Genomic DNA, 24,052 nt, shown 5'->3' on the forward strand with positions numbered 1-24,052 from the left:
GGGACCGGGGCTGCGCGTCACGTGGGGGAGGGGAGCGCTGCCGCCATGTGCCAGGCGCAGGAGGAGTACGGGGGCTGCGGCCAGCCCCGGAGGCGGCCCCGCGTCAGGTGAGAGCCGGCCCCCCGCGGGGGGGTCACCCCCGGGGATCGGCCTCGCTGGGCTGTGGGGCCCGGCCCGGCCCGGCTCGGCTCGGCCCAGCATTAGCCAGGGCCGGCCACGGCCCATGAACCGCCCCCTCGCCTGGCCGCAGAGACAGCGGGGACGGGGGGCCAGCTGGAGCCTGGGCCAGGCCAGCTCTGGCCTTGGTGGCCGCGGCCTGCCCGGCTCCCTCGAGCCGCAGAGCGGGATTTAGGGGGGACGTTGCTGCGTCTATACTGGGGGCTCGGCCGGCGTAGCCACGGTGCTCAGTCATGTGGGTTTCTCACCCCCCTGAGGGACATAGCGATGCCAGCCTACATCCTGAGGCCAGGCCAGGCCTGGGGTGTTGATCGGTGGGCTTATAATGCCCAGCACAATGGGACACTGCTCCTCACTGGGGCCTTTGGGTGCTACAATACCTAGGTATAGAGCCACCAAGGTGACCATTACCTTCTGCTGTGACTATTTTACTCACCCCTTAGGGCTTTGGCCCTTCAGAGGAGAGAGAAATTGCAGGGTGCCCCTGGACCTCATCTGGCCAGATTATCACATGGCCACAATTGACATGGCACAACTGCAGCTGCGTATGTGCAAATACCAGCTTGAACACATGCCTCCGGAGTTGTGCTTTGAAAACGGGACCTGACATAATTGATATGTGGACTGAGATTTGTATAGTTGGAGGTGGTAACTGGTCAGCTCCAGGGCTAATAGTATAACGTAGCCTTTTACTGCTAGGCCACTGGTTGCGCTACCACCTCCCGTGCGTACATAACCTCAGCATTTCAGTCTCTCTAGTTCCCACATCAACCCCAGATTCATTTATTAAAAAAATACAATTGCACTACGCCCATCCTTCACCTCTGTACTTACAAAGCACCTGGTATCTTCCAAGTGTTTAAACAAGCTGATGGTGGTTTGCATTGCTCTTTGCGTGAAGGTGGTCCCTAGAGTGGTAATCGGTTCGCTTTGATTGTCTTTCCCCAGCTGTGCGCAGAAGTGCATGAAGTGCAAGGAGGCCTCTCCTGTGTTAGTCATTCGTGTTGGAGATGCCTTTTGCAAGTAAGAGCGAAACAGCCATAGCGGTTTGCAAGAAAAAACCCTGTTCAGAAGGCCAGAACGTTCCCATCTTTAGATCCTCATTTACTGATCTCTATAAATCTGTTTGAAATAGGGCTGTTTCTGAGGAGGGTTGCAAGAGAGATTCAAACCAACTAGATAATAAAGAGCACAACAGTTGTGTGCAGCAGACTGAATTCACTCAGGAGTGTGGGGAGTTGCCCTGTAAGGCCCTTGCTTTGGATTGGCATCATTTTGTTTCTGCACAGACCCGATCACTGCCATTGCATGCAAGAGATACTGTGATGCAGGGCCCTAGTTGTGGAGAAATGGGGTATGAGCGTAGGAAAAGGGGGAGGGGGTTCACCTTTTTTTTTTTTTAAATTTGGAAAACAGACAGATGTAATCTGCCCCATATTGTTTTTATATGAATCTCGGAAGTTGATTTGTTTGAGCTCTGCCGGCCAGATTTTGGAATGCTTGGGTTTGCAGTTGCGTAGGCAGTTTGTACGGGTACTACTGTGACTGAGAGTACAACCCAAGCAACTGCGCGCACCCAAGTGATCAGAACTCCAGTTGCAGTTAACAGTGGGCATGCCCATACCTGCATGCCTATGGTCTTTGCAAACGTGGCCTTCTAGCGCCTTGCGCACATTTTTACCCTGACCGCTCTGAACTGAGGCTGGGGACCAAATTACCTCTCCGTGTGTCTGGCTTAACTTGACCATTTACAAAAGCAGCAAACCCTTTTAAATGGATACCTGCCTTTGTACACCGGAACTTTTTCCTCTTGGGCTTTTTATTTTGTTTAAGTGTTTTGGCTCAGAGGGCTAGAGAGGGATCCAGTCCAGCAAGCCTGGTTTCTCAGACTAGCTTTAAAATGGATCTTCACCGACTTCTAGGTCCCCACACTGGAACTGTCTTGCTGTCAGACAGAAGCTAATTGATGAAATCTTAAGGGGGGACTCATTGACTGACTTCCCTGTCGGGCAGGGTAGCAGGCAGTTCCCTGTGCCTCCTGGTTGGCCTGTGCTGGAATCAAAGCTTTATTAGTGCGAGATGCGGGTGCCCGAGGTGCTGCCTGCCAAGGCTGGGATCTCGCGTAAGGTTGGGAGTGTCGTTTCTAATGACTTACGTGCGTGTTTGTTTCCAAGGGCCTGTTTTAGGGAGTATTTTGTTCACAAGTTCCGTGCGATGCTTGGGAAGAATCGTGCCATTTACCCAGGAGAAAAGGTAGAGTCGCTTCTTGTGTAAGGGCGGGACGGCTGTGGGAAGGTGAGGGGGAAGCAGAGATGAATGGTTAAGTCTCTCTCCTATCTCCCTCACAGGTTCTTCTTGCATTATCAGGTGGACCTGCCTCCAGCTCAATGCTTCGACAAGTCCAAGAGGTATCCGCTCTGCAGTGCTGCGGGGAAACTTGTTAGGAACAGTGAGAGCAGTTAGCCGGAGGAAGGAACAGCCACCTGGACTGTAGCAGGGGAGTTAGAGATGGTTAAGAGGAGGCTGATGAACTGGCAGAGAGGAAAGCATTGCTTTGTGGGGTGAGGGCCTGGATCTCCCAGAAGGGCTTTCTGCTTCTGTCTGCCCCCATGTCTAAACCGTAGAAGTGCAATCAGTGAATGTGGCTCCTTAGAAGTTCTCACAACTCCTGTCCAGTGCACCTGCAGCTCTCTATTCCCAAAAGGTGGGGAGCATCTAAGCTATGCCCACAGTTACTGTGACAATGCGTCCAAATGTCAGTGTCCAGGTCAATGTCTGAGCGGAATCAGGTGTCAATTAGAATCACGTGGTCTAGGCTGGGGCCCATGAGATCGAGGTGTGTTGTTAACTAGAAACATTCGCCATCTCTGCCGGGGCCGTGGGAATGCCTATCTAACAGCCAGGATTAGAGGAGTCTGACCTCCCTTTCTGCTAGATCCAGGGGATGCTGCTAAGACACGCAAACATGAATTACATTTCCCAGCGCTTGGGACGAGTGGCTCATTCCCATTTCTCTTCTCAGGGGCTGAGTCGGGAGACAGCCAAGAAACTGCGCTTTATGCCGGGCATCATCTACGTTGACGGTAACCTAGCAACCTGCCCTGCTCCCAACCCATTCTGTGCACGCAGTCTTGGGCCAGCCTACAGCCAGAACCCTCTGGAATCTTCTGATGCTGTCCAGCATTAAGAAAGCTGGTTTCGGATAGTGCCCCTCTCACTATTAAGGCCAGTCTAGTTTCTCCGCTCTCCTGTTACTGGCAGCGTCCCTTCAGGCCTGGAGAGGCAGGCTCCCCAAGCCAGCAGTGAGATGGCCGGTGCACAGAGTAAACACATTGGAAATGGGGGGTTAAGCTAGTCTGGTTCAGTGACTGGCACCCAGGGGAGGCACACTTCAGACACACAGGTGGATGGTGTCCCCTTCCCAGGAAGGGTCCGGCCACTCAAAGGCTCCCACACCCCTCCAGCCAGAGCTCCCGGCATGGGCTCAGGAGTAAGGCTCTCAGCCTGATCCACCACTCACAGTATCCCCTCATCAGGCAGCAGCTTCCCCACCTGTCCTGGTTCTCTGGTCCCCCTGGGCAGGAAGCAGGGGGAGCTTCCTTCCCGTGGGAGGCGTGGGGAACTCGGAGCCTCTCACTGCCCCCTTTAATTTCCTTGCCCTCATGAGCGGGCAGGAAGAGGGGAAGTTTCCTCTGTCGTTGCCCTGACAGACTATTAACCCTTCCCCTGCCCAGCTGAGGGTGGGGTATGTGTACCCCCATTGCAGATAGGCGAAGGCTTATCTGCAGCTGCTAGCTGCTCTCTTTAAATCCGAAGAGACAACACGCTGGGCAGCTACACCAACCCCCACTATGGGAGGGTGATGGACCAGGGGGTTAGTGCACCAATTGTGCGTCCATCTCCAGAGACTGCAGAGCAATCCCAGTCTGGATGCTACCCGAGCACGAGTTAGCAGGTCTCTTCCCAGCCTCCAGCGGCTGCATGGGCTGGACGTGCCCTGCTGAGCCCAGCACTTCGTTCCTCGACCAGATGGGCGCTCTCCGCCTGGCAGCACCAGCAGGCTGCGTAGGAGTCGAGAGACTGTAAATGGGATGGGTGTTTGAGGATGGAGGGGGGATCCTCCCGACGTCCCTGGGGGGGGTTGAAAGGGAGTGGGGCTTGGCTGGAGGATCAGTGCATTTCTTCTGGGTTCTTTTGCTGGGTTCTGCTGCTGACTCAGTGGCGTAGCCTGTTGTTTGACTACGCTCGCGCTTCAGTCTTAAAAACATTCGAGACCAGCCAGCTGAACTTAGCCAAATGCATCGTCTAAAGAGAAACCGGCACAACACGAGGAGACGAACGCACCCTCTCGCGGTGGGTTCGCCGTGCATGGACGGGGTGCTTCAAAGTACTGCATTTCAGCTAGCGGCATTTATAGGATGATTTTACAAGTTACAAAGCTCTTTATATGTCACTGAAGTCCAAGCCCTCCGTTTGTACTGGTTCCTTCACTTGTTGGCCTGTTTGTTCCTTATCTTGGTTTGGATACTAGCACTCCAGGGATGTGAAGGTACCTCCCCACTGTGCTGGGGCAGAACATTCATGTATTTTGCCTTTGACAAGTTTCTTATTTTCTAATGCCAAAGCTGACTTCAGCTTTGCAGAGCGTTATGGGATACTTGATGGATGAATAGAATTGTGGGAAGAGCATAATTCATTCAGTTAACGTAACTTCTCAACACTTAGATATCTAAACCCATGCACGAATACCTACTCATATGCTGCGTACTACGCCTAACGTGTATTAGCGAATACTGTATATGGAGCTGAGGAAGTGGCGTATGCATCTAAAGTTCTGCAGCATGGCTCTGGCCTGCCCATGGAGAATCCAGGCCTCACCTGGAGATGGTCTGGTCTGGCTGCCTGTAGGAAGATGGAGCATTGCTGGGAACTGCTCCCCAGGCTTCACTCCTGTCTGAAAGAGAAGGGTGGCTGCAGTTTGCTCCATTGCATGCAGCCTTCAAGGCCTGCAGGCCCGTATCCCCCCTGCCCAAGCACTGGAGAGCCCCATCTCCCTGCTTCCTGCCTTGTTGGTTGATGAGGAGGGTAGATGTGGCTGCATGCCTTCTGGGTTGGCTGGAGCGTCCTAGGCCACCCCCTCCTCAGCGATGGAGAAGTCTCTCCTGCAAGGCAGCTAACTCTCCTCATCTGGCATCTCTTGTTTGCTACTCAGAGGGAGCCGTGTGCGGGCAAAGCCTGGCAGAGAGAGAGAAGACGCTGCTCCAGCTGGAGACCGTCCTGCAAGCCTCGGGGTTTCCATATCACCTGGCCCACCTAGAAGAGGTAGGGTGGGGTCACGGGCCTGCGGAGCGCTGGGGCAGATACTGGGCGAGAGATCACATGCCCCAGACCCCCCCTTCGCTGCGATTCCAGGTGCTGGGACAAGAGCCTCTGGCTGAGATGTCCGAGACCCCTGCTCAGCGTGGCCACCCGGTGTCCGAGGACTGAGGGGCACAGATTTGTCCAATAGGAACTGACGAGGCTGGGATGGAGGAGGCCCTGGGTCAGGTGCCCTTAGCCATGATAGGGCCTGAATGAGACAGTGCGGTGGCAACATTTGCAGATGATACAAAATCAAGATAGTTAAGACCCAGGCAGACTGCGAAGAGATCTCACAAAACTGGGTGACTGTGCAACAAAATGGCAGATGAAATTTAATGTTGATAAATGCAAAGTAATGCACATTGGAAAACATAATCCCAACTATACATATAAAATGATGGGGTCTAAATTAGCTGTTACCACTCAAGAAAGAGATCTTGGGGATAGTTCTCTGAAAACATCCACTCAATGTGCAGCGGCAGTCACAAAAGCGAACAGAATGCTGGTAATAATTAAGAAAGGGATAGATAATAGGACAGAAAATACCATGTTGCCTCTATATAAATCCGTGGTATGCCCACATCTGGAATGCTGTGTGCAGATGTGGTCGACCCATCTCAACAAAGATATATTGAAATTGGAAAAGGTTCAGAAAAGGGCAACAAAAATGATCAGGGGTATGGAACGGCTTCCATATGAGGAGAGATTAATAAGACTGGGACTTTTCAGCTTGGAAAAGAGACGTCTAAGCGGAAGATATGATAGAGGTCTATAAAATCATGACTGGTGTAGAGAAAGTAGATAAGTGTTGTTTTCCTACTTCTCATAACACAAGAACTACTGGTCACCAAATGAAATTAATAGGCAGCAGGTTTAAAACAAAAGGAATTATTTCTTCACACAACGCACAGTCAATCTGTGGAACTCCTTGCTAGAGGATGTTGTGAAGGCCAAGACCATAACAGGGTTCAAAAAAGAACTAGATAAGTTCATGGAGGATAGGTCCATCAGTGGCTATTAGCCAGGATGGGCAGGAATGGTGTCCCTAGCCTCTGTTTGCCAGAAGCTGGGAATGGGCGACAGGGCATGGATCACTGGATGATTACCTGTTCTGTTCATTCCCTCTGGGGCACCTGGCACTGGCCGCTGTTGGAAGACAGGATATTGGGCTAGATGGACCTTTGGTCTGACCCAGTAGGGCCATTCTTATGTTCTTATGTATTAGAGAGGCAGCCTGGTGTGAGTGGGGAGCTGGAGCTGGGACTCCTGACCTCTAATCCTGTCTCTGGCACAAGCTCCCTGGGGCTCCTCCATTGTCTGGGTTTTGCCAGCTCCCGAAGCACTTATCTCACTGCCATGCAGGCGCTTGCTGTAGCTAACAGGATCCATCCTCTGCTTGCTCCATGCAGGTGTTTGACTTGCCCAGCTCCATCCTGCAGCGTGTGCCCCACAATCCCGCAGGGCCCAAGGACAGCTACAAGGAGGCGGTGGAGGGCTTTATCCGCCAGCAGAGGCAGGAGGAGGGCGGAGGTCCCTCTCTGCCTGAGAGGCAGATCCAGGAGAAGCTTGCCAAGGTCAGCGTGCGAGATGCGCCCGGAATGGAGGGGCTGGCCGCCCCGGAAGCCAGGCTGTTGGCTGCAGTCCGGACCGAGCAGCTGATCCGGCTCTTTGGGTCCGTGAAGACGTTGACGGCTAAAGAAGAGCTGCTGCAGACCCTGCGGTGAGCCCCGTCCAGAGTGCTGACCGCGAGTTGAGCCCTTGTGCCAAAGGCTGCAAGCTTTGCCCTCTCTGCCACCTGGGGGCTGCCCAGGAGAGGAGGGGCTGAGGAGCTTTTTCCTCTGCCTTTCCTGTCCTCCAATCCATCCCAGCATGCACTGCTTCCCAGCCATGATGCTGCAGCTCCCATCCACGGGAGCACCTGTCTGTCCATCGCTCTCGCGCCAGGCCCCCCAGCGAGCTCTGGGGATCTCCGGAGGAGCTACCTAGGCCACTTGCCCGCGCACACTGGGTTTCGCAAGGCACCCAGCTGCCTTTGGAATTCAGTGGGGTTTGGAGGCTGATCTCCCTTCGGGGCCTTGGGAAAGCCCAGCCCTGCTCATCTCCTCCCCCCAGCTCCCGTGAGATCTCGTCTCCCTCCTCTGAAGCCCCCATGGAGGAGTGGGCTCTGCTGCCCCACATGGCCCCTCTGCCTCACCCTGGGCACAGCAATGGGTGTCCGTGAGGAGCTGGCGTCCGTGAGGAGCTGGCCGGGGCTGATGGGCTCAGCGTATCTGTCTGGCTCCGGACTGCAGCCCTCCCTCACTTCTGGCTTCTCCCCCTTCAGGAACCACCTGATCCTGCACATGGCCAGGGCCCACGGGTACTCCAAGGTCATGATGGGAGACAGCTGCACCCGCCTGGCTGTCAAACTGCTGACCAACCTCTCCCTGGGGCGGGGGGCCTCCCTCGCCATGGACACGGTAAGTGCTGGCCGCGGGCGGGAGGGCGCCTGGAAGCAGGCGTCTGAGTTGGGTTGGAGTCACCGGTTACCCGGACTCCACTGTTAGCCCCTTTCCCTAGCTGGAGGCCTTGGTCCCAGTGCTGCCAGGCTGCTGTGCTGGGGGAGATGGAGACGCACTGCACTGTGGCCTCTCTGCTCTGCCTGGGCCTTGGCGGCACTAGTGCGCTGTGGTTTATCGGGACCTCGGGGAGAAGCTGGCACTGCTGCAACTTCTCCATTGTCTTCGTAACTGAGCATGCCCACAGCTTAGTGTTGGGTGAATGTATAATCTTCACGTGGGCCTGGAACAAAGGGCTGCTACATCCCTGATCTTCTCCAGCCGCCTTAATGCCTCTAACAGGCTCCCCACAAGTACATGGGCATCGGAGCAGAGCCGCGTGCGAGCTGCTGTACGGCAGCACGGGGATTCTGATCCGATCAGTTCCCGCTCCATGCTCTCCAGGAAGGGGAGGTTTTCCTGCCCGTGAAATTGACATTTCTCAGCTGCAGCAGCAAATGCAGGAGCTGGGACAGATGTCACTGCACTGACTGCTCAAGCCGGGGCTTTCGGTCAGGGGAGCCGCGCCACGTGCTTCTGCTTCCCTTCACAAGCTGGAGCGAACGCCTAGCGGCCCCGGCTCCTGCCGGGTCGCGTTAACCCTTAGACTGCAGCTCCCAGGCACTTGGGGACTGGCTTAACAAAGAGAGAGATACTTGGGACTGTACGTCTTCTCCCACTTCTCCCCATGGGGCAGGCACTGGAACCGACGGGAAGTGACTCGGCCAAGGCCAGAGAACCCAAGAGTTCTTGGCTCCCCTTTCCGTCCTCAGAGCAGACCAACCGCTGAGTTAGTTTCTGACAGGAGGCCAAGGAAGAAAAAGATAATGCTACGATAAAAACTAAAATCTGATTCTCCCACCCTGAAAATCTAAAGGGGGGGGTGGAGTTAGGGACCCAGGGAACGGTCTGATCTCTATTCCCTAGTCCCGCAGGCACTGTGCATCCTGAGGGAATTGCTCTTTAATCCCTTCCCAGAAGCGGAGAGCAAGGGGCGTGGGCTGGCCAGGGCTGCACGCATGTGTGCAGTGGAAGGGTCGTTAGTGAAACGTAGGGGCAGCCAAGGTAGCTCCCATGAAAAGCAGCCCCACTGGGGGGCCAGCAAGAGAGAACCGGGGCCTGACTTTTTCCCCACAAGGGACCGATAATGTTACAGCCACTGACGCTGCTTGTCTGGCGCTCAGGGGACGGTGTTCCCCACAGCACAGAGCAGGCCAGGTGCACTGGGGGGCTCTGCCTCCCACCGACGCCCATGCTGGAGGCCAGCTGCCGGCCTTGACAGACAGGGATCGCCACGCTGGATCAGATCTACGATCTCCCCAGCCTCTGCTTGCCCTTCAAGAGGGATCCCAGGTGCTGCTTTGCACACAGGCCGCAGACAGCAGCAGTTCCGGGGTTAGCCCTGGCTCCTGCCTCACCCCTGCTCTGAACTCCAGGCGTGCGCGACGCAGCGGGGAGCCGCCCGCAGCCATCGATCTGTGCAGCTTGGCTGGGAAGCCAGGGCCAGAAAGGGCTCTGGGAGAGAGGCTGGCTGGGGGGCGTCGCTCCGACCGATCCGCACAGGGGGCCGTGGGAGGAACATGGACACGCGAGCGGAGATGTCGTTGCAGCTGGCTGTGGGCAGAGCCCCCTCAGCAGCGACCTGCGCCGCCCTCTATGGAGCCCCGCAGGAGGCTCTGTGAGAGAGCCTCTTCCCCTGGCTGTCCCTTTACTGGAGGCTGGCTAGGTTACCAGGGAGCCAGACAAACCCTTGCCCAGCCAGGATCTGCCTCAAGGACTAGGCTGCATGTCCAGCCTGAGAACTGTCCACACTCCCTTGCCCAGTGGTTAGAGCAAGAGGCTGGGAATTGGGACTCCTGGGTTCTAGTCCCTGCTCTGGCACTGACTCCCTGTGTGGCCTCAGGCATGTCCCTTCCCCTCGGTGCCTTGGGTGCCCCTGTGAGATGGGGGTAGCAGGGGGGCAGAGGGGTTTGTAGAGAACCCTCACGTGGGCGCGGCCTGCCTCAGAATCATTCCTACGACTGCCCTCCGAGAGCAGCCTAGCTCGGAGTGCGCTGCAGTCCAGCTCCAAGGGGAAGCTAGTCTGGAGGGCCGGGAGCGTGCTCCTGTCTGGCAGTTCACCCCAGAGCTTGGCACTGCCACTGGTGTGCTCCTGGCGGCCACGAAGGAGCAGCTAGGAGCCCAGGCTGGGTGTGAAGGGCAGGTATGGGGCTGGTGTTCACCCAGCCGTGCTCAGACCTGAGCTCTCTGGTCAGACGTGCAGGACGACCGCGGGCAGAGGGCTGGGGGCCATCCTGGCTCTGCTCCGGTGCTGGCGGTGGGCCGGTCCCTCACCCAGTCTCTCTCCGCGCAGGGCTTCTCGGACGATCGCCATGGCGACGTGGTGGTGGTGCGGCCCATGAGGGAGTACTCTGCCAAGGAAATCGCCTTCTACAACCACCTGTTTGGCGTTCCCACGGTCTTCACTCCTGCCTTGGACACCAAGGTAGGGGGCGTGCGGATCTGGGCCAGCCGGCAGGGGAGAGCCTGCCGGGCACTGGGCTCTTCCGGCAGGTCAATGGCACCCCCTCTTGGGCACCCCCCTCTCTCTTGCTCATCCCAACCCAACCCAACCCAACCCACAGGACCTGCAGCCCTTCCCAGCGGTCATTGTGCCCTCTAGGGAGCCCTGCAGTGCAGGAACTCCAGTGCCCCTGGCACCAAGGGACACTTTCCCAAGTGCTGGCCTGCAGTGATCCCTGACAGGGATGGGCAGTGAGGCCAGGGCCCCAGCCGAGGCGGTGATGGCTGGGGCCTGGCCGATGTGACTGGGGGAAGGCTCTGGCAGATTAGGCTAACGCCCCCTCCCCTGGGCACTGCAGAGCCGGGCATGGTGCCGATTCCATCACTCCAGGGTCCTGAACATCTGTGGGGATGACCCAGCTGCTCTGCTGTCATCACAGGGGAGTCCTAGGGCGGGCATGGGGGTTGGAATCAGCTAGGCTACGAGACTCCATGTGGATTCCTCCCCCCCAGGCCCTGGAGAAGGCCAGCATACACCGGGTGATCGAGCGCTTCCTCTACGGGCTGCAGGCAGAGTTCCCCTCGACCGTCAGCACCGTGTACCGGTAAGGGCTGGCCCCTGCGCCCCCCCCCGACAGCTCTGCAGACCGGGGCTCCGCTCAGCTGGGAAACGTGGGGGTGGCTTCACCCTGGAGGCCATTCGCCCGCCTTGTCAGCCCAGACCTTGGTGGGAATGACTGGAAACTTCTGCTTAGGGGAGGGTCAGAACTCTGCAGTGCCCCTGAATCCTGGCGCACAGCACCTCCTGCTGCGTGGGGAGCCCAGGACTGAAATGGCTTGGGCGGGGCTACAGGGCACTGATTGAACTGTGCGTTGGGAGCCTGGGACTGGAGTCAGGCTTGAGGGGCCCCGGCAGAGCAGGGTGGGGGGAGCCCAGGGCTGGAGTAGTGGGGGACATGGGGGTGGGGCACAGGCTGTGGGGCAGTTGCAGAGTTTGAGACTTAACGTTGCTATTGAAGAATTGCCCCTGTGGTGTCCAGGCCTTGGGGAAGGGGGAGGCCCCGTCTGCCCGCACGAGCTGTGGGGGCAGCTGCACTCACAGTGGCACTGGCTGCCCCGTCGCCTGGCACTAACCTCTGTGCGTCCCCCTCTGGGCTGTAGGACGGGCGAGAAGCTGAGCGCGACCCCTGGAGACGCCGGCCCTGCCGCTGAGCCCGAACGCTGCCTCCTGTGCTTGTGCACCCTGGACACCAACGTGGGTACGTGCGAACGCTGCCCGCCTGCCCCCGGCCAGCACAGGCTCCGTTCACTTGACCCCTTTCCCTGAGCGGGGCAGCCTCCCCCATCCACAAAATCCCCTCTGGCTGATCTAGGGCAGGGCGCCAACAACTGCCCTCCCGGGTCAGAGCCCATCCGGCTCTGGCCCCTCACCACCCCCAGGAGCAAAGCAGGGGAAACTTGCCATGGGTGTGGGGCCGGGGGGGCCTAGAGATGCAGCCTGGCTAAGGGCAGGCCAGGGCGAGGGCTTAACTAGCTCCTTTTCCCAGCTGAACTATGGGCCTGGATCTTCCCAGGGCCCCTCATGCAGGGGAACCTGCCTCTGGCTGTGCCTGGCCTGGCAGGGGGTGTCTGAAGGCCAGGGCTGTGGGGTTTGCCATCCTGGCTCGGGTCACTGGCTGGCCCTGTCTGCTCCGCCAGGGGGAGGCAGATGCCTGGCCTGCTGGATGGGGAGCGGAAGCCCGAGGGGCTCTGACAACCATCTCTCTTTGGTGCAGAGGACGGCTCTGCTTTGCAAGCCATCCTGGTCTCGGAGCGGCTCTCCCAGCAGAAGCTGCCAGCTGCGGCGCCCGCCGGGAGAGGGTGCTGCCTGGGGGCAGAGGAGCAGAGAGGATGCTGCATGAACACGACAGCTCCAGGGTAAGGCCAACCCCAGCCCAGGATCCATCGCAGGGTAGGCGCGCTGCTTGGAGCAGCACTGGCCTTGTGGCCCCGCGTGCGCTTCCCGTCTGGGCCTACACTCCCCTAGCAGCCGCGGCACCACCATCCTCGAGCTGCCCCCAGCTAGCTCCTCCCCTGCGAGCAGAACCGGCCCCTAGCCCTCTCCTCACTTCTGTCTTCTCCCCTCAGGGCCGACGCCCGGGCCGACTTCCTGCCCCTGCTCTGCTACGGCTGCAGACTGACCATCAAGGACACGGTGAGCCCCTCTGCCCCTCAGGGGCTCTGCTGCGGTCCCAGCCCTGCTTTAGGCACCCGGCAGACCTGGCTGTCTAGGGGGGTGGGTCTCCTTTGTTGGCAGGACTGTGATCCCGGTGGAGTCTCCTTCGGATCCCAGTTTTGCCCATCAGCCCCCTGCCCCCATCCAGGGCTGCGGCACGGTGCTGGGGGCGGGGGGAGGGGGGGGAGAGACACACACACCCTGGTGCACAGACCCCAGCAGCACAGGAACGGGGGACGCTGGGGGCAGCCTGTCACCGCCGCTCTGTTCTGTTACAGACCTGCCTGGAGAGCCTCCCGCTCTACGTCCGCTCGGAGGCAGAGCGCAGGAAACGCAGGTAGGGTGAGGGCAGGTGGGCCGGCGCCATCAGTCACCGCGCTCCCGCGGCCTGCATCCTAGCTTGAGCCCTGGGAGAAGCCGCTGCCACGCGGGCCGAGTTAGAAGCAAATCAGAGGCAGAATCTTCTCCTTTACCATAACATCCAGAATGTGACCTGAGCCGGTCGGACCGGGCCTGCGCCGGGAGCTCAACCCGGCGTGGCAGGGGGCTGAGATGGTGGTTGTCTTCCAGGGCCGCGATGAAGCTGGAAATCCAGGAGTTCTTGCTGGAAGATGAAGCTGTGACTCCGGGTGAGAGCTGACAGGTGGACCACGCTCCCAACGAGCTCGACGCTTCCCTGGCTGTCAGGGGCCCCCGGAGCAGCACGCCTGCCAGAGAGCAAATGGGGCCTGGGCCTCGCCCCGTCCAGGCTGGACTTGAGATCACAGGGGCCCTGCTGCAAGGCAGCGGGCCTGCCTTTGTTTCCAAGGTGCTGGGCCCAGCTCTTCTTCACTGCCTGCCCCTGGGAGGCGCCGGCTACCTGCAGCGGTGGGGAGGAGAGGAGACACCTCCCAACCCCCCTTCTTTTAATGACTGTTTCTAAGAGGAATACGATATTTTGCATCCCCTGACGCACAGCTGGATTGGGGCCCTGGGCTGACTCCCCGATCTCGAGCGGGTGAGCCAGGCTGAGTTGGGCCCTCGGACTGCACCAGCCCCCAGTGGAGCGCCCAGCCGGGAGGAGGCAGCTTCACGCCCCGCCTGGGCAAGAAGATGGAGTCAGTCAGTCACACTAACAGGCCGTGGCTTGGCTTTTATTAGAGATCTGTATAAATAAACCATTTGAATTTAAAAAAATCTACAGTCCAGCTGGAGCGAGCCCAGCCCTCCCCCCCGGGGGGGGGGGGGGGGGGGGGCGAACCAGTCCTGGGGCGAGCAGAGCTCCCTGCACTGGGCCCTGTCTGCTAGCACAGGGAGCAGTGGCTGCAGTAGCATGTCCCACGCCCTCTGCAGGCAGGGCAAGAGGAGTGGCAAGCCCAGCACCGCCAGGGGGGGTGTCAGGCTAGTGGGACCCTCTGCTTGCACCCATGGGTGCTGGCCAGCGCTGTGCTGGGGGGAGTGGGGGCGGGGAAGGTATTGCTTTGGAGTGTTAGTGCAGCCAGATTCAGGAGCAGGCCAAGGGGGCAACTGGGCCAGGCTTCGCCTGCAGCAGAGTTGGGAGCGACTGCGGCCGGCTGGCTTGGATTCTCCCGCTGCAGGAGGGGGAGCCCATCTCCCTCACAGGCAGGCACAGCTGCTGAATGGGCTCCAGCGTGCACCCCCGCTTCGCTCAGGGGTGCTAACAGCCAGGCAGCAGCAGGGCTGGAAGGCACTGAGGTGGGGCTGGGGCAGGAGCGTGTCCCCACCCCGCTGATGCGGAGGGAGCGTGACTCCTCGGGAGGGGGGAGTCTTCACCCAGCTGCCTTTAAAGGACTCACTAGTTGTAAAGCAGTTAAACTTCCTTTTAAAAAGCACAAGTCCAGCCTGCCCAAGATGCCCCCTCCCCACACGGGTGGCGCTGGGCACAACTCAGACCCCCTGCCGGCCAGGGGAAGGGGCTGGCGGGTCGCCTGGAGCACTCAGGGTGCACTCGGCCCGGCCCCCCAAGACGGGGCTCTCCGGCTGGGCTGGTTTAAGGCCTCGGTTGTGACGGTCCAGGGGTCGGAGGGGGCCCGCAGCAGCAGCGATAGTCCCGGGTGGCTCCCTGCTACTCCTTGTCTCGCGTCCACTTGATCATGGTCTCGGGCGAGCGGTAGAGGAAGATGAGCTTGGCGTAGAGCTCCTCCTCTAGCTCCAGCTCGCCCGTCTCGCGCACCAGGAAGATGTCCTGGCACAGCTTGAGGATGCGGTCCACACACGGCAGCTCCTCGAACATGATGGAGTGCGAGATCTCGCTGAAGAAGCCCCGCACGAACTTGCCGATCACCAGCACGATGGACACATAGAGGCCCATGATCCTGCAATGGGGCAAGGGCAGCGGGATCAGCCCTTCTCCCTGCCCCCCAGCACCGCGTTGGGGGCAGAGCCCTTCCCTGCAGCCGCTGGGCCCTGGGCTGAGAGCAGGCTCAGGCTCAGGCCCTGCTGCCTCCGGCCTGGTTCCAAGCGATTGGGCCGGCTGGGAATCCCGTTGGGAAGCCGGTGAGTGACAGGAGGCCGCCCCGAGCGCACTCGTGTGCTCCTTGGGGTGAGGAATGGGAGGTGCCAGGAGCAGAGGCCCCGAGCTCTGCTGCCAGCATGGCTGTTTGGACCACGGTAGGGGAACACAGGCCAGGGAGTCCCCCCAGAAAGGCCTCCAGGCTGCAGGGAGTAATGCCCCACTGAGCCCAGGGGCTTCCTAGGGCAGTATGCCCCCCTCATACTGCAGACGGGGGCACCCTGCCCATCTCCCTCCCCCCCCATACAACAGCTGGCATCCTTCCACTCCCTCATACTAACGAGCAGCTAGGCCACCCTGGCTAATATCCCTCCCCTCCTCACACTGCAGAGCCCTGGGCTGCCCCAGGCTGGTGCCCTTCCTCCAGCATGGCCAATGGGGGCTGGTTTTGGGAGGGGCCCTGGCACTCACCCGTAGCCGGCCAGGAAGCCCAGGCTGGGTGGGCTGACCTTGTCGTTGAAGATCACCATGGGCAGGATGTTGCAGGTCTGCTGCTGGCACTCGCTCAGCTGCACCACCCACCACTCCAGGAAGCTGTCGTTGGCGCCCACGCGCTCCCGCTTCAGCTGCACCTCCACGCCCAGGTAGCTCTCCTCCTCCTCTGTGAGAGAGGGGGGTCAGGGCTGGGGGCTCGCCCCCCGCTCCAGCCAGGCGGGACACCTCCCCCAGCACCCACCTGGCTGGCTTCCCGGGCACTTAGCCCAGCCACCCCCCAAAGCGGCTCCTGCTGGGCCATGTCCCCGGCAATTCCATCCTCTGCCCGGCCAGGCCTGGCCCTGCAGCAGCGCCCCCATGGCCTGGCAGCACAGCAGCTGGAGAGGCAAAGGGGGCCGTTTTCCCCTCGGCTGCCCCCCTCCAAGGAACCGAGGCCCCGACGCTGCCAGCAGCACAGAGACTGGGGACACCCATCACCCTAGAAACAGGGGGGCTCAGCCCCTGCTCCCTGGCACCCCAGGGCAAGTTCCTCCCCGCGGCTCAGACCCCGGCCCGCTCACCTGGCAGCAGCTGCTTGACGGGGTTGGCCTCTGGGCCGTTGGGCGCGCGGATGTATGTGGGGAAGAGATGGGGGACTTGCCTGCAACACAAAGCGGGGTGAGGGGAGCCGTGCCGAATGTTCCTGCTCCTCCTGGGATGGCCAGGCTCCGGGGGGCAGCTGAGCACAGGGTGACGGCTGGTGGGCTGTTAGACGGCTCGCACCGCGCCATTTCCCACTCCCTGCACGGCGCAGGCTGGTTCCCTCCTGGCTGGGCTGTGGGGATGGGTCTCGGCGTAGCGCTCGGGGACGGGCCCCCAGGCCTCGCTGGACCCAGCCAGAACCTGCCTTTCATGGTATTCACCCCTGAGTCACCCGTGACTCCACCCCACCCTAGTCACTCCACTCGCAGCCCTGTAGCTGACTGACCTGCCCCCATTATCCCCATCCTTCTGCTGGCCCTGTCGGGCCCAGGGCCAACCCCCCCCCCCCGACTCCTGTTGTGCTCTCCCCAGAGCCCTGCAGGGAGAAGCTATTCCTCCCCCGAGCCCAGTGAGGTGGGGCCCCAATGGCCCTGGTACTCCATTGCACCGACACCGCTGCTGGGTGGCCGTGTGACACCCTGGGAGCCTGGCACCCCTGCCACCAGGCAGCCGATGCTTCGTCGCAGGACGGGAGGAGTATAATTGGAGGCTTCCAGCCCCTCCTATGCTCCCCCCGGTCTGTCCCTGGAGCGGCGCGGTGCCCGCACTCACACGGGGGCGTCCCTGGTTCCCTGCAGCAGGTTGGCGAGCTCGGTGCGGATGGGGGTGCCCGGCTGCAAGTCGGTGGTGTGCTTGTCGAAGGTGTGCTCCACGGTGCCACCCTTGCCCAGGTCCCTGCCGGGAGAGAGAGGGGAGGCAGGGTGAGCTTGGAGCAAGGCGCTGGCCCTGGGGGTGGCAGGGACCCCCGCCCGGTCCTGGCCGGTACCTCTGGAAGGTCCAGGTGAGCCGCAGCGTGATGTCCGACAAGCCGTTCAGCAGCTCCCACCGCATCTGCTCACGGCTGGGGGGGCTGATGCTCCAGAGCGAGCCCGAGCTGCCCTCGATCTGCGCCCTCACGATGTCCTCATAGCCGTATAGCGTGATGAACTGCATGGCCACCTGCCAGCACGGGAGACGTCAGGGCAGGAGTGCGGGGCATACCCCGCCCCAGAGAGCCCCGCCCCAGCCACGGCCCCCGCCCATCACTGACCCCGGGGGCGGGGAGAGACCGTCAGGGCGGGAGGGCGGGGTATGGCCCCCGCCCCAGGCGAACAGGCCCCTGGGCTGGCGCAGTCGTTGCCTTTGCGCACAGTAGGGACAGGCAGGCGTGGGTGCGACTCCCGCTGGGTGCAAAGGGGCAGGCTCTGGTCTGGCAGTAGGAGCAGAGCATGGGCAGCAGCCCCGCTTGGTCCAGCCCACGCCCATGGGTACCTCCCGGCATGGCCCCTCCGTGGGAGAGGATGGGTGAGCGTGAGCACCACCAGCCCTTCCACAGCCCCCCACGCTCATCCCCCCCTTCCAACCTGCCCCCAGCACACCCCCTGGGAGCCAGGATCTGCCCCTCCTCCTGCACCCCTCACCCCCACACTGTGGCTCTGCCCGGCCCTCCCCCCCACACCTGGGGGGTGGGCCCCTTACCGGCTGCCTTTCAAACTTGTTGGTGAGCGCCTCGTAGTCCTGGGGCGTGAAGGGCTGGATGGACTGCTGCTGGGCGCTCATGGTGAAGAGCGGCTGCGAGGCAGCGGGGAAGGGGAGCCAGGGTTAGGCCGGGGAGCGGGCGGGGACAGCCCCAGCACTGGCACCCCCAGGGCAGCCAGGCAGCAGCCCCAGCCTCCCCCTGCTGCACTGCACCCGCTGGGAACCCCCGGGGCAAGGCTGAGCGGGAGGTCGGGGCAACGGGAGCTGCAGCCCCATCCGGCCGAGGGTCTCAAAGCATCCTGCGGACCCTGCGTGCCCAGGGTTACATGGGGAGGCAGGCAGGCACAGCCAGGGAACCCAAGAGTCCGGGCCCTTACCCGATTCTAGACCAGCCTGCCTGCCCTCTCTGCGGCGAGGGGTGCACAGGGTGGCCGAGCCAAGCGCAGGCCAGGCATCCCCAGCCAGCGGCCCTGACTCCCTATCTCCCCAAGGGGGAGTCTGAGCCCAAACCCAGAAAGGTTCCCAGCCCCCCTCCCTCTCACCACCCAGTATCCGGGCCATTGGGCAGCCAGGGCTGAACAGGGCCCCGGCACCACCCTGGTGGTGATCAGAACCATGGGGGTCTGAGCCCCCCCTACCCCCCCGGGGCCTGGCCTGGCCATTACCTCGTAGCCCCCCAGCTGGAGAGTGACGGTGACGTCAATGGGGTGGTTGACCACGCCCACCACGGAGCGCACCAGCGACATGAAGAGCAGCGGGAACCAGATGATGCAGATGAGGAAGAGGATGATAAGGCCGCCCATGCCGTACTTGACAATCTTCTTCTTCTTCTGGCCCTTGGGCTGGGGGTATTTCTACGGGGAGAGGGCAGGCTCAGCTCGGGGCCAGTGGGGCTTCCCAGCCTGGGAAGGGACAGACCCCCTCTGGCGCCCCGGCTGTGCTAACGGCTCATATCAAGGCCTTTCCCACCCTCCGGGAGGCAGAGGAGGAATATGGGGGAAGGACCAGTTAAAACCTGAGTGACTGCGGAGTGCATGGTCTCCCCACACACCCCTGTGGATACCCCTCAATCCCAGCTCCCAGCCCCCCTGTTATTCTACCCTGGGCTCCTTGCAACGCAGCTCAGCTGATGCCCAAGCCCCAACCCACAGCCTCCTGCTCTGCCAGTCCTGGACTCCGCCAAGCAGGGCCCGCCAGCTGAATCAGATGTAGCCACATTCTGTGGCTGAAGAAATGCCAGGGACTTAGCTGAGATCCTCAAACTTGTTTCACTTGTCCTGGAACTCAGAAAGAGCCTGCTACACCACCCAGCCCCCCACCCTACCCAGCTCACCCACTCTGCCCTGCCCCCTCGTGTTCTCCACCCCACCCTGTCCCTATTACCCTTTCAGCTTCAAGTCCCCAGGCCTGGGCATAAGAACGGCCAGACTGGGTCAGACCAAAGGTCCATCTAGCCCAGTATCCTGTCTTCCGACAGTGGCCAGTGCCAGATGTTTCAGAAGGAATGAACAGAACAGGGCAATTATCAAGTGATCCCCTGTCGTCCACTCCCAGCTTCTGGCAAATAGACGCCCCAGGACACCCAGGGAGTGGGATCTCTGACCGTCTTGGCTAATAGCCATCGATGGACCTATCCTACATAAGCTTATCTAGTTCTTTTTTTCTTTTATGCCCTGTTATAGTCTTGGCCTTCACAACATCCCCTGGCAAGGAGTTCCACAGGTTGACTGTGCATTGGGTGAAGAAATACTTCCTTTTGTTTGTTTTAAACCTGCTGCCTATTAATTTCGTTGGGTGACCCCTGGTACTTGCGTTATGTAAAGGGGTTAATAACACTTCCTTATTTACTGTCTCCGCACCAGTCATGAATTTATAGACCTCTGTCATCCCCCCTTAGTCGTCTCTTTTCCAAGCTGAACAGCCCCCGTCTTTTTAATCTCTCCTCACATGGAAGCTGCTCCAGACCCCTCATCATTTTCGTTGCCCTTCTCTGTACCTTTTCCAGTCCTAACATAGCTGGTTTGAGTGCCGCTGCACATTGAGCGGATGTTTTCAGAGAACTAGCCACAATGACGCCAAGATCTCTTTCTGGAGCGGTTACAGCTCATTTATGTACCGTTAGGATTATTTTTCCAGTGTGCATGACTTGGGCCGTAACATGTGGTGACACGGTCCCAGTCAATACAGGGAGAGTTGAAAACCCTCAAATCGTAGCCTCTCAAATCTCCCTGAGCGTGTCACAATCCCCACCGCCATCCTGGCCAGGTGGTCGGCAGTACCTTCCCGCGGCTCTGCTCTGAGCATGCCGGCCTGGAATTCCTCGCCTCAGAGATCCTAAGGGACGCTTTGATTCATTTCAGATTTTTCCCATATTGACTCGGTTTTCTCACACAGCGCCCCTCCCCCACTAGGGCGATCTACTCTGTCATTCAGCTATTATTGCGCCCCATTGATTATCACCGTTCCACCAGGAGTCCGGCCTTCCTATTCGATCAATAGCCTCATTTCACGCCAGCCGTTCTAGATCACCCTTCTTAGTATTTAGCCTGCCCGGATTTGTAGAGAAGCACTCGGACGTTGTGTCACTAGTCACCTGCTTGCCGCCTTGTCTTATATTTCAATGAGACTCTTGGACGTTTGACTGTTCCTCACTAGCTCCTCCCTGGTCGTTACCAGCTTCCTTCCTGTCCTATTTCCTGTCCTATTTCCCAGGATACAGAGTTCCCCCTTCAGTGATTTCACCCCTACAGGATGTGTCTGCCTGAACCGTGTGCTCCTCCACACCTGCCGGCTTAGTTTAGAAAACCCTCTCCGACCTTTGTAGCTAGACACGCCAGCAGTCTGGCTCCACTTGGGTTTAGGGGGAGCCCATCCTTCCTGCCTAGGTTCCTCCTTTCCCAAAAGGGGTGTGGCGGTGGGGGTGAGCATGCCAGGTCTCCGTTTCCAGCACGGCATGGCGCAGGGCGATGAGAAGGCAGCAGGGACGGGGAGCCCTACCTTCTCCGTCTCCCGGCTGCACTTGATGATGAAGATGTTGGCGTAGATGTCCTCCACGCACATCCAGTTGGAGAGGGACAGGGTGGTGTCGGTCCAGACCCAGTCCATCACAGCCCGCAGCTCCACCAGGAAGGGCACCAGGCGAAACCTGCCATGGGCGAGGGGAGAGTGAGCGGTCACCGGCTGCACCCTGGGGGGAACCAGCTGCCCTCTGTCCACCCTGGGTGCCCCTCCCCAGGATCTCCTGCTCAGGGGCAGCCCTGGGGTCCTGGCCACATGCCAAGCTGGGCCATCCCATTCTACTTCCCCCAGGGTCCTGGGAAGCACCCCTTGGATACAGGATCCTTCTTCACTCCTGTCCCTGGCGTTGGTGCTGTACAGTCTCTGCACACGCTCCTGGGGAACGAGGCTCAGAGGCAGGGGGGCTGGGGTGGAGCCCACCCCCGCTGAGATCAAAGGGCAGGTCCCCGTTACCCTTGGAAGAGGAAGAGGTTGAGGTGGTTGTATTTCTTGGTCAGGAAGTTGCCCAGGATGCGAGTCGGGTAGCCGCAGCGGATCTGATAGGCCGACAGAGCGAAATAGATGCACTTCACGAAGTACCACAGCTGGGCTACTGTGTTCAGGCTGAACATCCTGCAGGGGCAGAGCCGGGGGGAGAGACGTCAGTGAGACGGGGAGGCCGGCAGGTGTCAGGGCAATTTGTGCATCACTACAGTTCTCAGCTCCCGCCTGGCCAGGCCAGACCCCGCGCAGCCTGTGCATTAAGGGGCTGTGTAATGAACAATTCACACTGAGCGCGTACGTCCTGTCTGCAGACGCTGACCCATCTAGCTGCACCCCCCCAGGGAATGACCTGCCCAAAGACACCCATGGCAAGATGGGAATAGAACCCAGGCTTCCTGACTCCCTAGAACCTGGACTTTGACCACAGGGCCACCCTCCCCTCTGGAACTGCGAGGGTCTGGGCTGGGATACTCTGGGAGCAGAGCGCTGTGCAGTGCCCTCGTCTTCCAGACCACCAGGCCTGGGCTGGACCGAATGATGGCTGCCCCACCTCCCCGAGGCCGCACTACCTTTCGGTGACCGCTGGCAGGATGAAGAACATCCAGAGGTGGATACCGAAGACCAGGATGACCTGGAAGATGAGCTTGCCCAGCACGGTCTTGCGGAGGTAGAGGGCTCGGTCGATGACCATGGTGGAGAACTGGATGAGCAGCATGACCAGGAAGGCCTCTGGTACCTGGTCGTCCGACAGCGAGGAGGTGATGTCGGCAGCGGCCGAGTGTTTCTGGGGGAAGCCAGAGAGATGGGGCATTACAGGGCACAACACCTGTGTAGCCAGGGCTCCAGCCCCGCAGGGAGGCTGGAGCAGGTTAGCGAGGCGGGTGTCTGGCCTGGAGCAGTGGGCGCTGCAGGTCCCCGGGGGAGTGGCCAGCCCAGCCCTGGGGCCCGGCTTACCCCAAAGGCCCAGAAGCCGAAGATGATGATGATGAAGTCGACCACGTCTGCCAGGAACATGAGGGCGTAGACATCAGTAGCAGCCTGATACTTGGTGTGCAGGATGGCGCAGAAGAAGCCCCTCAGTGGCTGGTACATGTTCTGAGCCCTGAAAGTAGGCGAGGAACTCAGACCGGTTGGGCTGCTCAGCCAGGGCACCCCCTGGGTCCCGCCAGGCAGCTGAGGGGCCCGCCAGCAGCCATCAAGCAAATCAAATGTTTGGTTCATAGAAGTGGGCATCTCTTCCCCTCCCGCACCTGACAAATCTATGGGGATGGGGGGTGGCAGGGACAGTGGGGGAGGGGGGGGGTCAGGGTGTGCGGTGGTGGCGGGCTCAGAGGCTGTCCCTCCAGGCTGAGGGTGGGGGTCACTTACACAGCTAGAAGGAAGAGCTTGACTCTGAGCCCAGCAGCCTTCAGCTTCTCCCGGGCTGGGCTCTGCTTCTTCTCTTCCTTCTCCTTCTCCTCCTCCTCCTCTTCCTCCTCTGCCGTTCAGAAATCAAGGGTTAGCCCCCAGCATGCCCGGCCCTGCTGGGCTGGGGGCAGCGAGCATGTGGGCTTCTGCCTCTTGGATGGGTGGGGCGGGAGAGCACCCTGCTCTGCACGGCCCCAGAGTGGCACAGACGGGCACCCCCCAGCCCGCTCTGGCAGCGGGTCCCCACAGTGCCAGGGTTTCTAAGGGAGATCCCAGCAGAATGGCCCAGCGACCCTGCCAGGGTCCTTAGCGCCCCCCAGTAGGGAATGTGCTCGCACCCCCAGGCCCTCCCCGCCCATGTACCTGCCACTGTTGCTGCGGCCTTCCACTTCTTGGTCCACCTCCTCTTCTCCTTCTTCTTCTTCCGGAAGCGCAGACGGCTCCCCTTCTCCCCCTCCCCGGCCCCCTTCTCCTGGAGCTGGGGCTCCAGCTCCAGTCCTGCTGCCACCACCTCTGCCTCTGCCCCATTCGCTGCTGGGGGCTCCGCACCGTCCCCCCTGTCCAACACGGGTGGCGGCTCCACTGCCGGCTCTGCTGCCTCGCGCTTCTCCTCCTCCGCCTGTTCGGCCTCGCGCTTCTCGTCCTCCGTCCGCTCTGCTGCCTCGCGCTTCTCCTCCTCCGCCCGCTCGGCCTCGCGCTTCTCCTCCTCCGCCCGCTCGGCCTCGCGCTTCTCCTCCTCCGCCCGCTCGGCCTCGCGCTTCTCCTCCTCCGCCCGCTCGGCCTCGCGTTTCCACTTGGCGAAGGCATCCTCCTTGTGATCCCACAGGCCGTAACACTGCAGGGAACGGGGCAGCGAGGGTCAGTGCCAGCCGGCTGGGGATGGGGGACTGGGGGTCGGGATCAGGGCACTGCGGTGCCCAGCCTGAAGTCCGGCTGTGCTATCCCTCACTAGGCGCTTCCCAGGATTCGGAAGCTGAGCCCCCTCCAGTGAAACAAGACCCCCCGCGACCCCTGTGTCAGAGGCCGGGCACCAGGATGTACACACCTTCCCCAGCTAGCACTGTGCCCCCACATGCCCCCATCACACTGCAGAGCCTGACCCTCCTGCTTCCTTTCCAAATCTCTTAAGGTACCACCGCTGGTACCTATTGAAACCCGGGGGGTGACACCCCCCTCCGAGCGACTGTCTCCAGCGCCCTGACCTCA

General features: G+C 60.5%; 2 protein-coding genes across 3 annotated transcripts in view; one reads left to right on the forward strand and one right to left on the reverse strand.

Moving 5' to 3' along the window:
- The first annotated feature begins 26 nt into the window (after positions 1–26).
- On the forward strand, positions 27–13,486 carry LOC113409583 (cytoplasmic tRNA 2-thiolation protein 2-like). The gene is made up of 15 exons (XM_026663684.1): positions 27–107; positions 1,126–1,200; positions 2,352–2,430; positions 2,526–2,585; positions 3,200–3,260; positions 5,390–5,499; positions 6,948–7,258; positions 7,862–7,997; positions 10,429–10,560; positions 11,091–11,182; positions 11,739–11,836; positions 12,353–12,494; positions 12,705–12,771; positions 13,071–13,129; positions 13,363–13,486. The coding sequence occupies exons 1-15, from the start codon at positions 46–48 to the stop codon at positions 13,430–13,432; spliced, it is 1,554 nt and encodes a 517-aa protein (XP_026519469.1). The 5' UTR covers positions 27–45; the 3' UTR covers positions 13,433–13,486.
- Positions 13,487–14,441: 955 nt separating this feature from the next.
- The window catches only part of LOC112106329 (piezo-type mechanosensitive ion channel component 1), a 96,317-nt gene continuing 86,706 nt past the window's right edge, over positions 14,442–24,052 (reverse strand). For both annotated transcript variants that reach the window (XM_026663604.2, XM_026663603.2), the window contains 13 exons: positions 23,210–23,681; positions 22,808–22,916; positions 22,394–22,541; positions 22,009–22,223; positions 21,410–21,568; positions 20,936–21,083; positions 18,604–18,792; positions 17,939–18,031; positions 17,247–17,419; positions 17,033–17,155; positions 16,300–16,379; positions 15,716–15,905; positions 14,442–15,107 (listed from right to left, as the gene is read on the reverse strand). In XM_026663604.2, coding sequence (XP_026519389.1) covers positions 14,858–15,107; positions 15,716–15,905; positions 16,300–16,379; positions 17,033–17,155; positions 17,247–17,419; positions 17,939–18,031; positions 18,604–18,792; positions 20,936–21,083; positions 21,410–21,568; positions 22,009–22,223; positions 22,394–22,541; positions 22,808–22,916; positions 23,210–23,681 — 2,349 coding nt within the window. In that variant the 3' untranslated portion in view covers positions 14,442–14,857. The remainder of the gene's footprint in view (positions 15,108–15,715; positions 15,906–16,299; positions 16,380–17,032; positions 17,156–17,246; positions 17,420–17,938; positions 18,032–18,603; positions 18,793–20,935; positions 21,084–21,409; positions 21,569–22,008; positions 22,224–22,393; positions 22,542–22,807; positions 22,917–23,209; positions 23,682–24,052) is intronic.

This window comes from Terrapene carolina, unplaced genomic scaffold, assembly GCF_002925995.2.
Source record: "Terrapene carolina triunguis isolate 2854851 unplaced genomic scaffold, T_m_triunguis-2.0 Scaffold33891, whole genome shotgun sequence".
NCBI lineage: Eukaryota > Metazoa > Chordata > Testudines > Emydidae > Terrapene > Terrapene triunguis.

Bases quoted from the DNA above. Each gene is read 5' to 3' on its own strand.
- LOC113409583 (XM_026663684.1), top strand. From the start codon at position 46: ATGTGCCAGGCGCAGGAGGAGTACGGGGGCTGCGGCCAGCCCCGGAGG. The intron at 7,998-10,428 runs GTAAGTGCTGGC...CTCTCCGCGCAG, and splicing joins CCTCCCTCGCCATGGACACG to GGCTTCTCGGACGATCGCCA. The intron at 10,561-11,090 runs GTAGGGGGCGTG...CCTCCCCCCCAG, and splicing joins CTCCTGCCTTGGACACCAAG to GCCCTGGAGAAGGCCAGCAT.